Source organism: Somniosus microcephalus, chromosome 6 (assembly GCF_052327205.1).
Source record: "Somniosus microcephalus isolate GS21.2 chromosome 6, FLI_Smic_1.0, whole genome shotgun sequence".
Taxonomy (NCBI): domain Eukaryota; kingdom Metazoa; phylum Chordata; class Chondrichthyes; order Squaliformes; family Somniosidae; genus Somniosus; species Somniosus microcephalus.
In genome coordinates, this window is record NC_140992.1 from 274,256,489 (window position 1) to 274,272,523 (window position 16,035).

Consider the following 16,035-nt stretch of genomic DNA (forward strand, 5'->3'; position numbering starts at 1 on the left):
CAATCCGTAATTTGTTTAATTGATTAAAAAGTGGACTATTAAAATGACACTCTGAGGAAATGGATGCTGATATATGTCAGTATGGTGTCCAACACCCAGCTCACACTCTGACAGAATAGTTTCGAACATGCCATTTAATTTTTAATTTTGAGTTTTTTGAAGTGTGCCAAAAACAAGCATTTTCCATTTTTGGCCGTCTGTTGTCAGCATCAAAGAATTGCCAAGTCTGGCATGTAGAATGAAATCACTCCCAGGGCAGGTACAGCACGGGTTAGATACAGAGTAAAGCTCCCTCTATACTGTCCCATCAAACACTCCCCAGGGTAGGTACATCACGGGTTAGATACAGAGTAAAGCTCCCTGTACACTGTCCCATCAAACACTCCCAGGGCAGGTACAGCACGGGTTAGATACAGAGTAAAGCTCCCTCTACACTGTCCCATCAAACACTCCCAGGGCAGGTACAGCACGGGTTAGATACAGAGTAAAGCTCCCTCTACACTGTCCCATCAAACACTTCCCAGGGTAGGTACAGCACGGGTTAGATACAGAGTAAAGCTCCCTCTACACTGTCCCATCAAACACTCCCAGGGCAGGTACAGCACGGGTTAGATACAGAGTAAAGCTCCCTCTACACTGTCCCATCAAACACTCCCAGGGCAGGTACAGCACGGGGATAGATACAGAGTAAAGCTCCCTCTACACTGTCCCATCAAACACTCCCAGGGCAGGTACAGCACGGGTTAGATACAGAGTAAAGCTCCCTCTACACTGTCCCATCAAACACTTCCAGGGCAGGTACAGCACGGGTTAGATACAGGGTAAAGCTTCCTCTAAACTGTCCCATTAAACACTCCCAGGGCAGGTACAGCACGGGTTAGATACAGAGTAAAGCTCCCTCTACACTGTCCCATCAAACACTCCCAGGGCAGGTACAGCACGGGTTAGATACAGAGTAAAGTTCCCTCTGCACTGTCCCATCAAACACTCCCAGGGCAGGTACAGCACGGGTTAGATACAGAGTAAAGCTCCCTCTACACTGTCCCGTCAAACACTCCCAGGGCAGGTACAGCACGGGTTAGAAAGAGAGTAAAGCTCCCTCTACACTCTCCCATCAAACACTCCCAGGGCAGGTACAGCACGGGTTAGAAAGAGAGTAAAGCTCCCTCTACACTGTCCCATCAAACACTCCCAGGGCAGGTACAACACGGTTTAGATACAGAGTAAAGCTCTCTCTACACTGTCCCGTCAAATACTCCCAGGGCAGGTACAGCACGGGTTAGATACAGAGTAAAGCTCACTCTACACTGTCCCACAAACACTCCCAGGGCAGGTACAGCATGGGTTAGATACAGAGTAAAGCTCCCTCTACACTGTCCCATCAAACACTCCCAGGGCAGGTACAGCACGGGGTTAGATACAGAGTAAAGCTCCCTCTACACTGTCCCATCAAACACTCCCAGGGCAGGGACAGCACGGGTTAGATACAGAGTAAAGCTCCCTCTACACTATCCCATCAAACACTCCCAGGGCAGGTACAGCACGGGGTTAGATACAGAGTAAAGCTCCCTCTACACTGTCCCATCAAACATTCCCAGGGCAGGTACAGCACGGGTTAGATACAAAGTAAAGCTCCCTCTACACTGTCCCATCAAACACTCCCAGGACAGGTACAGCACGGGTTAGATACAGAGTAAAGCTCTCTCTACACTGCCCCATCAAACACTCCCAGGGCAGGTACAGCACGGGTTAGATACAGAGTAAAGCTCACTCTACACTGTCCCATCAAACACTCCCGGGGCAAGTACAGCATGGGTTAGATACAGAGTAAAGCTCCCTCTACACTGTCCCACCAAACACTCCCAGGACAGGTACAGCACGGGTTAGATACAGAGTAAAGCTCCCTCTACACTGTCCCATCAAACACTCCCAGGGCAGGTACAGCACGGGTTAGATACAGAGTAAAGTTCCCTCTGCACTGTCCCATCAAACACTCCCAGGGCAGGTACAGCACGGGTTAGATACAGAGTAAAGCTCCCACTACACTGTACCGTCAAACACTCCCAGGGCAGGTACAGCACGGGTTAGAAAGAGAGTAAAGCTCCCTCTACACTGTCCCATCAAACACTCCCAGGGCAGGTACAGCACGGGTTAGAAAGAGAGTAAAGCTCCCTCTACACTGTCCCATCAAACACTCCCAGGGCAGGTACAACACGGTTTAGATACAGAGTAAAGCTCTCTCTACACTGTCCCGTCAAATACTCCCAGGGCAGGTACAGCACGGGTTAGATACAGAGTAAAGCTCACTCCACACTGCCCCATCAAACACTCCCAGGGCAGGTACAGCACGGTTTAGATACATAGATACATAGATACATAGAAGATAGGAGCAGGAGTAGGCCATTCGGCCCTTCGTGCCTGCTCCGCCATTTAATGAGATCATGGCTGATCCTTTAATTCAGTATCCCGTCCCCGCCTTCTCTCCGTAACCCTTAACCCCTTTTGCCCGTAGAAATATATCTAATTCCCTCTTAAATATATTTAATGAGCTGGCGTACACTGCCCTCTGTGGCAATGAGTTCCACAGGTTCACCACTCTCTGAGTGAAGAAATTCCCCCCCATCTCTGTCCTAAATGGTTTAGCCCTTATCCTTAAATTATGTCCTCTAGTTCTGTTCTCACCCGCCAAGGGAAACATTCCTTCTGCATCCAGTCTGTCTAGACCTGTCAGAATTTTATACACTTCTATGAGGTCCCCTCTCAATCTTCTAAACTCCAGTGTGTACATCCCTAAACTACATAGTCTCTCCTCATAGGTCATTCCCGCCATTCCTGGTATCAGCCTGGTGAATCGCCGCTGCACCCCCTCCATGGCAAGAACATCCTTCCTCAGATGAGGCGACCAAAACTGTACACAGTACTCGAGGTGTGGTCTCACCAGTGCCCTGTACAGCTGCAGCAAGGTATCCCTGTTCCTGTATTCTAACCCTTTTGCTATGAAGGCCAGCATACCGTTTGCCTTCTTGACCGCCTGTTGCACCTGCATGCTCGCCTTCAGTGACTGGTGTACAAAAACACCCAGGTCTCTCTGTACTTCCCCCTCTCCCAATCTATTGCCATTTAAATAATAATTTGCCCTCCCGTTCCTGCACCCAAGGTGGATAACTTCGCACTTGTCCACATTATAGTGCATCTGCCATTTATCCGCCCAATCGCCCAGTCTGTCCAAATCGCTCTGGAGCTTCCTGGTCTCTTCCTCTGAGCCCACCCCACCTCCTAGTTTAGTGTCGTCTGCAAATTTGGAAATGCTGCATCCGACTCCCTGATCCAGGTCATTAATGTAAATTGTGAACAGCTGGGGGCCCAGGACAGATCCCTGTGGTACCCCACTTGTTACTGCCTGCCATTCAGAAAATGAGCCGTTTATTCCAACTCTCTGTTTTCTATCTGACAGCCAGTTCCCTATCCACGCCAAAACTTTCCCCTTTATCCCATGAGCCTCAATTTTCCATGCTAATCTTTTATGTGGGACCTTATCGAAGGCCTTTTGGAAGTCCAGGTACACCACATCTACTGGCTCTCCCCCATCTATTCTACCAGTTACTCCCTCAAAAAATTCCAATAGATTAGTCAAGCACGATTTACCCTTTGTAAATCCATGTTGACTCTGTCCTATCCTGTCCCCATTTGCTAAGTGCTCCGCTATTTCATCCTTAATGATGGACTCCAGCATTTTGCCCACAACTGATGTAAGGCTTACAGGTCTGTAATTACCTGCTTTTTCCCTACCCCCCTTTTTGAATAGTGGGGTAACGTTAGCTACCCTCCAATCCATCGGCACTGTTCCCGAGTCTAATGAATTCTGAAAAATCATCCTTAGTGCATCCGCTATCTCTAGGGCCACCTCCTTCAGTACCCTAGGATGCATGTTATCAGGCCCTGGGGATTTGTCCACCTTCAATCCCTTTAGCTTCCTTAACACCATATCCTTAGAGATATTGATTTGCGTCAGTTCCTCCTTTGCCAATGTCCCTATTTTTCCCGATATCCCAGGGAGGTTTTTTGTGTCTTCCTTCGTAAAGACTGACCCAAAGTATGCATTTAGTTGATCTGCCATTTCCTTATTTCCCATTATATATTCCCCCGTATCTGACTGCAATGGACCAACTTTGGTTTTCACCAGTCTTTTCCTTTTGATATATTTATAAAAGCTTTTGGAGTTAGTTTTTATATTTTCCGCCAGCTTGTTTTCGTAAGCTATTTTGCCCCTCTTGATCATGCCCTTTGCCCTCCTTTGCTCTATCTTAAACTGTTCCCAATCTTCCGCTCTGGCGCTTTTTTTGGCTATTTTATACGCCCTATCTTTGGATTTTATGCTGTCTCTAATTTCCCCTGTTATCCACGGTTGAGTCACCTTTTTAGATTTCCTTTTATGCCAGATTGGTATAAACAATTTTTGCAATTTTGTCATTCTATCTTTAAATGTTTGCCATTGTTTATCTACCTCCAGTCCTCTCAGGAACGTTGTCCAATCAGACCTACTCAGTTCCCGTCTCATGGCATCATAATTCCCCTTGTTTAAATTCAGGACCTTAGTCTCTGAGTCAATTTCTTCGCTCTCCATTTCGAGTGAGAAATCGATCATGTTATGATCGCTCTGACCCAAGGGTCCCCGTACAACAAGATTACTGATTAGTCCCTTCTCATTGCACAGTACCCAGTCCAGTATAGCTCTCTCTACACTGTCCCGTCAAATACTCCCAGGGCAGGTACAGCACGGGTTAGATACAGAGTAAAGCTCACTCTACACTGTCCCACAAACACTCCCAGGGCAGGTACAGCATGGGTTAGATACAGAGAAAAGCTCCCTCTGCACTGCCCCATCAAACACTCCCAGGGCAGGTACAGCACGGGTTAGATACAGAGTAAAGCTCACTCTACACTGTCCCACAAACACTCCCAGGGCAGGTACAGCATGGGTTAGATACAGAGAAAAGCTCCCTCTGCACTGCCCCATCAAACACTCCCAGGGCAGGTACAGCACGGGTTAGATACAGAGTAAAGCTCACTCTACACTGTCCCATCAAACACTCCCAGGGCAGGTACAGCACGGGTTAGATACAGAGTAAAGCTCCCCCTACACTGTCCCATCAAACACTCCCAGGGCAGGTACAGCACGGGGTTAGATACAGAGTAAAGCTCCCTCTACACTGTCCCATCAAACACTCCCAGGGCAGGTACAGCACGGGTTAGATACAGAGTAAAGCTCCCTCTACACTATCCCATCAAACACTCCCAGGGCAGGTACAGCACGGGGTTAGATACAGAGTAAAGCTCCCTCTACACTGTCCCATCAAACATTCCCAGGGCAGGTACAGCACGGGTTAGATACAAAGTAAAGCTCCCTCTACACTATCCCATCAAACACTCCCAGGGCAGGTACAGCACGGGGTTAGATACAGAGTAAAGCTCTCTCTACACTGCCCCATCAAACACTCCCAGGGCAGGTACAGCACGGGTTAGATACAGAGTAAAGCTCACTCTACACTGTCCCATCAAACACTCCCGGGGCAAGTACAGCATAGGTTAGATACAGAGTAAAGCTCCCTCTACACTGTCCCATCAAACACTCCCAGGACAGGTACAGCACGGGTTAGATACAGAGTAAAGCTCCCTCTACACTGCCCGATCAAACACTCCCAGGGCAGGTACAGCACGGGTTAGATACGGAGTAAAGCTCCCTCTACACTGACCCATCAAACACTCTCAGGGCAGGTACAGCACGGGTTAGATACAGAGTAACGCTCCCTCTACACTGTCCCATCCAACACACCCAGGGCAGGTACAGCACGGGTTAGATACAGAGTAAAGCTCCCTCTACACTATCCCATCAAACACGCCCAGGGCAGGTACAGCACGGGTTAGATACAGAGTAAAGCTCCCTCTACACTGTCCCATCAAACACTCCCAGGACAGGTACAGCACAGGTTAGATGCAGAGTAAAGCTCCCTCTACACTGTCCCATCGAACACTCCCAGGGCAGGTACAGCACGGGTTTGATACAGAGTAAATCTCCCTCTACACTGTCCCATCAAACACTCCCAGGGCAGGTACAGCACGGGTTAGATACAGAGTAAAGCTCCCTCTACACTGTCCCATCAAACACTCCCAGGGCAGGTACAGCACGGGTTCGATACAGAGTAAAGCTCCCTCTACACTGTCCCATCAAACACTCCCAGGGCAGGTACAGCACGGGTTAGATACAGAGTAAAGCTCCCTCTACACTGTCCCATCAAACACTCCCAGGGCAGGTAAAGCACGGGTTAGATACAGAGTAAAGCTCCCTCTACACTGCCCCATCAAACACTCCCAGGGCAGGTACAGCACGGGTTAGATACAGAGTAAAGCTCCCTCTACACTGTCCCATCAAACACTCCCGGGGCAAGTACAGCATGGGTTAGATACAGAGTAAAGCTCCCTCTACACTGTCCCATCAAACACTCCCAGGACAGGTACAGCACGGGTTAGATACAGAGTAAAGCTCCCTCTACACTGCCCCATCAAACACTCCCAGGGCAGGTACAGCACGGGTTAGATACAGAGTAAAGCTCCCTCTACACTGACCCATCAAACACTCCCAGGGCAGGTACAGCACGGGTTAGATACAGAGTAAAGCTCCCTCTACACTGTCCCATCAAACACTCCCAGGGCAGGTACAGCACGGGTTAGATACAGAGTAAAGCTCCCTCTACACTGTCCCATCAAACACTCCCAGGGCAGGTACAGCACGGGTTAGATACAGAGTAAAGCTCCCTCTACACTGGCCCATCAAACACTCCCAGGGCAGGTACAGCACAGGTTAGATACAGAGTAAAGCTCCCTCTACACTGACCCATCAAACACTCCCAGGGCAGGTACAGCACGGGTTAGATACAGAGTAAAGCTCACTCTACACTGTCCCACAAACACTCCCAGGGCAGGTACAGCATGGGTTAGGTACAGAGTAAAGCTCCCTCTACACTGCCCCATCAAACATTCCCAGGGCAGGTACAGCACGGGTTAGATGCAGAGTAAAGCTCACTCTACACTGTCCCATCAAACACTCCCAGGGCAGGTACAGCACGGGTTAGATACAGAGTAAAGCTCCCTCTACACTGTCCCATCAAACATTCCCAGGGCAGGTACAGCACGGGTTAGATACAAAGTAAAGCTCCCTCTACACTGTCCCATCAAACACTCCCAGGACAGGTACAGCACGGGTTAGATACAGAGTAAAGCTCTCTCTACACTGCCCCATCAAACACTCCCAGGGCAGGTACAGCACGGGTTAGATACAGAGTAAAGCTCACTCTACACTGTCCCATCAAACACTCCCGGGGCAAGTACAGCATGGGTTAGATACAGAGTAAAGCTCCCTCTACACTGTCCCATCAAACACTCCCAGGACAGTTACAGCACGAGTTAGATACAGAGTAAAGCTCCCTCTACACTGTCCCATCAAACACTCCCAGGGCAGGTACAGCACGAGTTAGATACAGAGTAAAGTTCCCTCTGCACTGTCCCATCAAACACTCCCAGGGCAGGTACAGCACGGGTTAGATACAGAGTAAAGCTCCCTCTACACTGTCCCGTCAAACACTCCCAGGGCAGGTACAGCACGGGTTAGAAAGAGAGTAAAGCTCCCTCTACACTGTCCCATCAAACACTCCCAGGGCAGGTACAGCACGGGTTAGAAAGAGAGTAAAGCTCCCTCTACACTGTCCCATCAAACACTCCCAGGGCAGGTACAACACGGTTTAGATACAGAGTAAAGCTCTCTCTACACTGTCCCGTCAAATACTCCCAGGGCAGGTACAGCACGGGTTAGATACAGAGTAAAGCTCCCTCTACACTGTCCCATGAAACACTCCCAGGGCAGGTACAGCACGGGGTTAGATACAGGTTAAAGCTCCCTCTACACTGTCCCATCAAACACTCCCAGGGCAGGTACAGCACGGGTTAGATACAGAGTAAAGCTCCCTCTACACTATCCCATCAAACACTCCCAGGGCAGGTACAGCACGGTGTTAGATACAGAGTAAAGCTCCCTCTACACTGTCCCATCAAACATTCCCAGGGCAGGTACAGCACGGGTTAGATACAAAGTAAAGCTCCCTCTACACTGTCCCATCAAACACTCCCAGGACAGGTACAGCACGGGTTAGATACAGAGTAAAGCTCTCTCTACACTGCCTCATCAAACACTCCCAGGGCAGGTACAGCACGGGTTAGATACAGAGTAATGCTCACTCTACACTGTCCCATCAAACACTCCCAGGGCAGGTACAGCATGGGTTAGATACAGAGTAAAGCTCCGTCTACACTGTCCCATCAAACACTCCCAGGACAGGTACAGCACGGGTTAGATACAGAGTAAAGCTCCCTCTACACTGCCCGATCAAACACTCCCAGGGCAGGTACAGCACGGGTTAGATACAGAGTAAAGCTCCCTCTACACTGACCCATCAAACACTCTCAGGGCAGGTACAGCACGGGTTAGATACAGAGTAAAGCTCCCTCTACACTGTCCCATCAAACACTCCCAGGGCTGGTACAGCACGGGTTAGATACAGAGTAAAGCTCCCTCTACACTGTCCCATCAAACACGCCCAGGGCAGGTACAGCACGGGTTAGATACAGATTAAAGCTCCCTCTACACTGTCCCATCAAACACTCCCAGGGCAGGTAAAGCACGGGTTTGATACAGAGTAAAGCTCCCTCTACACTGGCCCGTCAAACACTCCCAGGGCAGGTACAGCACGGGTTAGATACAGAGTAAAACTCCCTCTACACTGTCCCATCAAACACTCCCAGGGCTGGTACAGCACAGGTTAGATACAGAGTAAAGCTCCCTCTGCACTGTCCCATCAAACACTCCCAGGACAGGTACAGCACAGGTTAGATGCAGAGTAAAGCTCCCTCTACACTGTCCCATCGAACACTCCCAGGGCAGGTACAGCACGGGTTAGATACAGAGTAAATCTCCCTCTACACTGTCCCATCAAACACTTCCAGGGCAGGTACAGCACGGGTTAGATACAGAGTAAAGCTCCCTCTACACTGTCCCATCAAACACTCCCGGGGCAAGTACAGCATGGGTTAGATACAGAGTAAAGCTCCCTCTACACTGTCCCATCAAACACTCCCAGGACAGGTACAGCACGAGTTAGATACAGAGTAAAGCTCCCTCTACACTGCCCCATCAAACACTCCCAGGGCAGGTACAGCACGGGTTAGATACAGAGTAAAGCTCCCTCTACACTGACCCATCAAACACTCCCAGGGCAGGTACAGCACGGGTTAGATACAGAGTAAAGCTCCCTCTACACTGTCCCATCAAACACTCCCAGGGCAGGTACAGCACGGGTTAGATACAGAGTAAAGCTCCCTCTACACTGTCCCATCAAACACTCCCAGGGCAGGTACAGCACAGGTTAGATAGAGAGTAAAGCTCCCTCTACACTGGCCCATCAAACACTCCCAGGGCAGGTACAGCACAGGTTAGATACAGAGTAAAACTCCCTCTACACTGTCCCATCAAACACTCCCAGGGCAGGTACAGCACAGGTTAGATGCAGAGTAAGGCTCCCTCTACACTGTCCCATCAAACACTCCCAGGGCAGGTACAGCACGGGTAAGATACAGAGTAAATCTCCTTCTACACTGTCCCATCAAACACTCCCAGGGCAGGTACAGCACGGGTTAGATACAGAGTAAAGCTCCCTCTACACTGTCCCATCAAACACTCCCAGGGCAGGTACAGCACGGGTTAGATAGAGAGTAAAGCTCCCTCTACACTGTCCCATCAAACACTCCCAGGGCAGGTACAGCACGGGTTAGATACAGAGTAAAGCTCCCTCTACACTGTCCCATCAAACATTCCCAGGGCAGGTACAGCACGGTTTAGATACAGAGTAAAGCTCCCTCTACTTCAGATGAAGCAAGGAATTCCCCTGGCACCACAGGAGGAAGAGAGTCTCAGCAAGATGCCAGACTCCGTCTACAATTGACCAGATGGTAACTGCACTGTCCAGCAGACTGCCCAATCAGAAAAACCAGAAAATATAGAAGAAATTTGCATTTATATGGTGCCTGTCACAACCTTGGCACTTCCCAAATCATTTTTACAGCCAATTAGCTAATTTTTGAAGTGTAATCGCTGTGTGGGAACGCAGTCTCCACCTTCAACCTGCAGACTGTGCTGAGCTCGATGATCTCAGACGGGGCAGCGGCAGGGACCCTACAAAGCACCTCAGAACCTCCATGGAGAGTGAGTAGTCTTCGGCAGGATTCCCGCTCCTGACCAGCATCCAGTCTCTCCTGCTGAAACATTCACACGCGTGGGTATTGGGTAAGAACGGGATTGAGAAAGAAAGGAAAGAATGGGAGAAAGAAAGAAAGATAGACAGAAAGAGAAAGACAGAAAGAAAGACAAACCTGCAATTATATAGTGCCGTTCATAACCATAAAACATCTTAAAAACCCAGCAGGTTCACCCAGCTGCCGTCCTTACCCGGTCTGGGCCTATGTGTGACTCCAGTCCAACGTAGTTGACTAATAACTGCCCTCTGAAGTGTCCTTGCAAACCATTCAGTTCAAGGCCTCTAAGGGATGGGCAATAAATGCTGGCCTATTGAACGATGCCCACATCCCCAGAATGAATAATAAAAACCAAAATTACAAGAACAAGGGAAGAAACGGATCGGGTTTTTATTTTAAGAGGCTGGTTTGGGAAATCAATAGTGTTTACAAAGTGAAGTGACATGCAATTACTTTCGAGTACAGCATGTAATCTGCACATTGATTTGTATTTTTGAGCTAGTCAGAGATAGCCAAGTAGAAAGCTTCTGAGTGTAAAGGCTGGGGGAGGGGGAGTGACTGCCACAAGTCTCAGCTCAGATCATTATTTTTATTCCTCTCTATATTTCTGTGTTAACGAAACCAGAATGTTTAACCCTATTCAACTGTGAGAAATACTGGAGGTAAATCAGAGAGGAAAATTGGGCAGGCCCCATTATAAGCATCCAATCCTATCCTCCAGCCTGATGTTCCTCTATCTGCCCCTCCCAAGCGATTGTTTATGTCCGAGTGCAGAAGGGGACAATCCTCCCCTGTATTTTCATAAAGGCCGTTCTAAGGCTGTGTAAAGGAAGAAATAACTTTTCTACAGCGCCTTCCATGACCTCAAGACGCCCCAAAGCACTTTACAGCCAATGAAGTACTTTTGAAGTGTAGTCACTGTTGTAATGTAGGAAACATAGCAGCCAATTTGCGCACAGCAAGCTCCCACAAACAGCAATGTGATAATGATCAGATCATTTGCTTTTGGTGATGTTAGTTGAGGGACATTGTCCAAGACACATTTACTCTTCTACCAATAGTGGTCGTGGGACATTTACGTCCACTTGAACAGGCAGACGGAACCTCGATTTAACATCTCACCTGAAAGACGGCACCTTCGACAGTGTAGCACTGCCTCGGTACTGCACTGGGAGTGTCAGCCTTGATCATAGACTCAAGTCTGTGGAATGGAGCTTGAACCGACAACCTTCTGACTCAGAGGCGAGAGTGCGGCCCACTGAGCCACGGCTGACACATTGATAGCAGTCTAATATTTGGCTTGAAAAAACAGCCACAAGGCCCTTGATAACCAGGCTTCACTCCACGCACGCTCGGGATTAATAGGATAACCTCAATACTCACTGACTTCCGTTGCGAGCACGGAGATATTTTGCCAGGCTGTTAGCTCTCGGTCCAGTGGTTCTGTGGTTTTAATGATCCCATTCTGTGCATTGATGGTGAATGATCTGTCCAGGTATGACTGTTGTTCAATGGAATACCTGAGGCAAGTGAAGAAAGGGTGAGATTAACCATATGAGATACAGAGCAAGTTTGTGGCTCAGGGAAGTAGCATGGTAGAAATGTGCCCCCGACAAACCTATCTCTCAGTAATTCTTTTCCCTGTTTGTCCCCTTATCTCTCTCCTCTTCCTTTCCTGAAGGTGCTGTGGTACAATGCCAGTCAAGGGAGCTTTACAATGCTTGTAACTCACGATAGCTGCTGACACAGGGAGATACTGGATGATTAAATGGAAAGTGTTCCAATTCCTCAGCACCAACATCCATCAACACAATTAGCTCAAAAATTCACCCCCAAAAACTAAATCAGGAGTCGCAGCTTGGAGCCTCACCAACCACGAGTGCATATTGAGATAGCGGCTACACACTGACCAGAAATTTCCATCTTCAAACTCACTCCCAGGTATCTGTTATTTTATATATAAGCCCCCCGAACCCCTCGATTAGATTCCAGCCTGTAACTCACTCTCGGGTATCCGTTATTCTATATATAAATCCCCCGAACCCCTCAATTAGATTCCAGCCTGTAACTCACTCCCGGGTATCTGTTATTCTATATATAAACCACCCGAACCCCTCGATTAGATTTCAGCCTGTTACTCACTCCCGGGTATCTGTTATTCTATATATAACCCCCCCGAACCCCTCGATTAGATTCCAGCCTGTAACTCACTCCCGGGTATCTGTTATTCTATATATAAGCCCCCCGAACCCCTTGATTAGATTCCAGCCTGTAACTCACTCCCAGGTATCTGTTATTCTACATATAAACCCCCCGAACCCCTCAATTAGATTCTAGCCTGTAACTCACTCCCGGGTATCTGTTATTCTATATATAAACCCCCAGAACCCCTCGATTAGATTCCAGCCTGTAACTCACTCCCGGGAATTATCGTCTTTTAGCTGTAGTATTCCCTTCCTTTCTGAACTTATTGGCAAAAGTCCCTTCTGGTGCTAACCAGTGACTAACTGTCTTTATCTCGATCAGTCTATAATTAAAGGTGGTGGAAAATAAACACCCTGCTGATCTTGCCAATGCTGTCATGTGCAGTTTGCCTGAAGTCTGGTGAAAGATTATAGATGCGCATCCAGCTGTGTGTGCTGCAGATACTCTGCTGAGCAGCAGCTCCGTCGCATTCCCTGGGTTATAATTATAAATCCCACATGTAGATTGTTAAAATGTGCATTGTGTAAAACGCGAGAGGCTTGTATATTAAAAATCACTCTCGCGTCCTGCCCTGCCCTGATCCCGAACTCTCGCGCGCCGCAATATGTAGAGGAGACAATCTTAAAGCCCAATGTTGCGGTGACTGTTTAGTTCATTTTACAAATGACTGCAGACTCAACTTTGTGAGTGAATTCACCGATCCTGCAGTCCCAGTGAGGAGCTGCATGCAAACCTAGTGAGGGTCAGGAATAGAGCTACAAGAGCGGCGCGGAGATTCACTGAGCTGGGGGCGCTGGTGGGTGAATTTACCCTGCATCCCTCCCTCCCTCCCCTTCTCATTGGCGGCTGTGCCTTCATAAACCTCTCCACCTCTCTCTCCTCCTTTAAGACGCTCCTTAAAACCTACTTCTTTGACCAAGCTTTTGGTCATCTGCCTTAATATTTTCTTATGTGGCTCGGTGTCAAATTTTGTTTGATAATCGCTCCTGTGAAGCACCTTGGGACGTTTTTTTATGTTAAAGGTGTCAGGAATCTGATCATTCATGAAGAAATGACTCATGAGATAACACTGGGCGGACAGCTGGTGGCGCCATCCAAGGAGTATAAATACTCGGGCGTGGGCCCAGCTTGCCCAGGACGTTTTTGTAACCAGGAACTAGTGATGTCACTAGAATCTCATGGTTGTGAAACAGTTGATTAAAGCCTTGTTTTATACTCAAATCAAGTGCTTAGTAGTTTTCTTACATCAAAAGGCGCTATATAAATACAAGTTGTTGTTGTGGGATACTGCTGGTGCAAAATGGCTGCCACTTTTCCCTAATAATATTGGTCACGGCACTTCGAAAGTAACTCATTGTGTAAAGCGCTTTGAGAGAATTCAGTATAACAGGGCGTTATATAAATACTCGTGGCTGAATAGCACACCACACAGTGGATTGAGAGATCTACCAGAACACCCTGTAATTTACATTGCACCTGCCATGCGGGGAGTGTCTCAAGAGTGCGGTCCATGAGGGAGAAGAGAATGCCAAGCAGGAGAGGGGTAGCGGAGTAAGGTGGGGAGGGGGGGAGGCGATGGGACTCAAGGCACAGCTGAAGAGAGGGGTTTAAGTGACGTTTTCGAAGACGAGAGAGTGGTAGAAACTAAACTGATTTTGGGCATGGAGACTGAAGGATTGGTGTCCTGATGGTGGAACAGAGGCATGATCTACCAAGACAGGGTTGATGAGTGAAAGGGACTTGGTGCGGGAGAGGACAGAGGCAGCTGCGTTTTTGGATAAGCTGAATCTTATGGAGACGAGAGGCTGGCCAGGAGAGCATTGGAATAACCGAGTCCGGAGTTGACGGGGCAGTAATTAATTTCTCCTCCAGCTTTCTTTTAAGCTTGGTGTCCTGGCTCAGAGAGAACGGAGTGTCACTTCAACCTGCCGCTAGTCTAAGGTAAAATATCACTTTATGCTTTAAGATGGAGTTCATTAGTCGGCGAGCACGAAGCAGATGGGGAGACCAGCTGTTACTGGGGAGGTGGGGGTGTGGGGGGGGAGGGCATTATATACGGCACTTGCCAGAGGTGATTGGGGGAGGTGAGGAACAGAAATTAAGTGTGATTTGAGCCACCTGCCAATGATTGAGAATAAAATATTAGCAATAATTTATGTTGCAGATTTTCTTGGCTATTAATCATGTAAAGGAATATTGAAATGTAAAATATTCATATGACTATTAATTTTAAACGGGTCCATCTTTACTCAGAGTGTTTGGCAAACTATTTTTGAGCTGTTGGGGCGTGAGGGTTAATGTTGTCTAGCGGGTGCAGACAACAATTGAACAGTGGAGATGGAAGGGGGAATGGGTGTTCCAGCAATATGCTTGATCACTTTTGAAGATTATAAGAACCTATAAGAAATGTTTGGGACAAGAAAAAGTCATTTGGCCCAATGATGCAGTCCAGTTTCTACTAGATCGCAAACCCAACTACCACTTCTCACCATGTCCCTCAATCCCTTTGATCCAGAAACACCGAGTTGCCTCTTCAACGTATTTATAATGGGTTTCAACAACATTATTACTGTTTTGAGTAGAAGGGAGAATTTAAGCAGAACTTTCCTGAAGGAGATTAAATGGGTGGGTAGAGTCTATGATAGGGGAGAGTGTACACGGGCTGTGGAAGGAGATTCAATGGGTGGGTAGAGTCCATGATAGGGGAGAGTGTACACGGGCTGTGGGAGGAGATTCAATGGGTGGATAGAGTCCGTGATAGGGGAGAGTGTACAGGGGCTGTGGGAGGAGATTAAATGGGTGGGTAGAGTCTGTGATAGGGGAGAGTGTACACGGGCTGTGGGAGGAGGTTCAATGGGTGGGTAGAGTCTGTGATAGGGGAGAGTGTACAGGGGCTGTGGGAGGAGATTAAATGGGTGGATAGAGTCCATGATAGGGGAGAGTGTACATGTGCTGTGGGAGGAGATTAAATGGGTGGGTAGAGTCCACGACAGGGGAGAGTGTACATGGGCTGTGGGAGGAGATTAAATGGGTGGGTAGAGTCCGTGATAGGGGAGAGTGTACATGGGCTGTGTGAGGAGATTAAATGGGTGGGTAGAGTCCATGATAGGGGAGAGTGTACATGGGCTGTGGGAGGAGATTAAATGGGTGGGTAGAGTCCGTGATAGGGGAGAGTGTACATGGGCTGTGGGAGGAGATTAAATGGGTGGGGAGAGTCCGTGATAGGGGAGAGTGTACATGGGCTGTGGGAGGAGATTAAATGGGTGGGGAGAGTCCATGATAGGGGAGAGTGTACATGGGCTGTGGGAGGAGATTAAATGGGTGGGTAGAGTCCATGATAGGGGAGCGTGTACATGGGCTGTGGGAGGAGATTAAATGGGTGGGTAGAGTCCATGATAGGGGAGCGTGTACATGGGCTGTGGGAGGAGATTAAATGGGTGGGTAGAGTCCGTGATAGGGGAGAGTGTACAG

At 48.4% G+C, this 16,035-nt stretch overlaps 1 protein-coding gene across 2 annotated transcripts in view; it reads right to left on the reverse strand.

Moving 5' to 3' along the window:
* Window positions 1-16,035, reverse strand: part of LOC147116725 (cadherin-11-like) — a 268,489-nt gene that overhangs the window by 52,846 nt on the left and 199,608 nt on the right. For both annotated transcript variants that reach the window (XM_085991847.1, XM_085991848.1), the window contains one exon: window positions 11,743-11,879. In XM_085991847.1, the coding sequence (XP_085847973.1) occupies window positions 11,743-11,879 (137 nt within the window). The remainder of the gene's footprint in view (window positions 1-11,742; window positions 11,880-16,035) is intronic.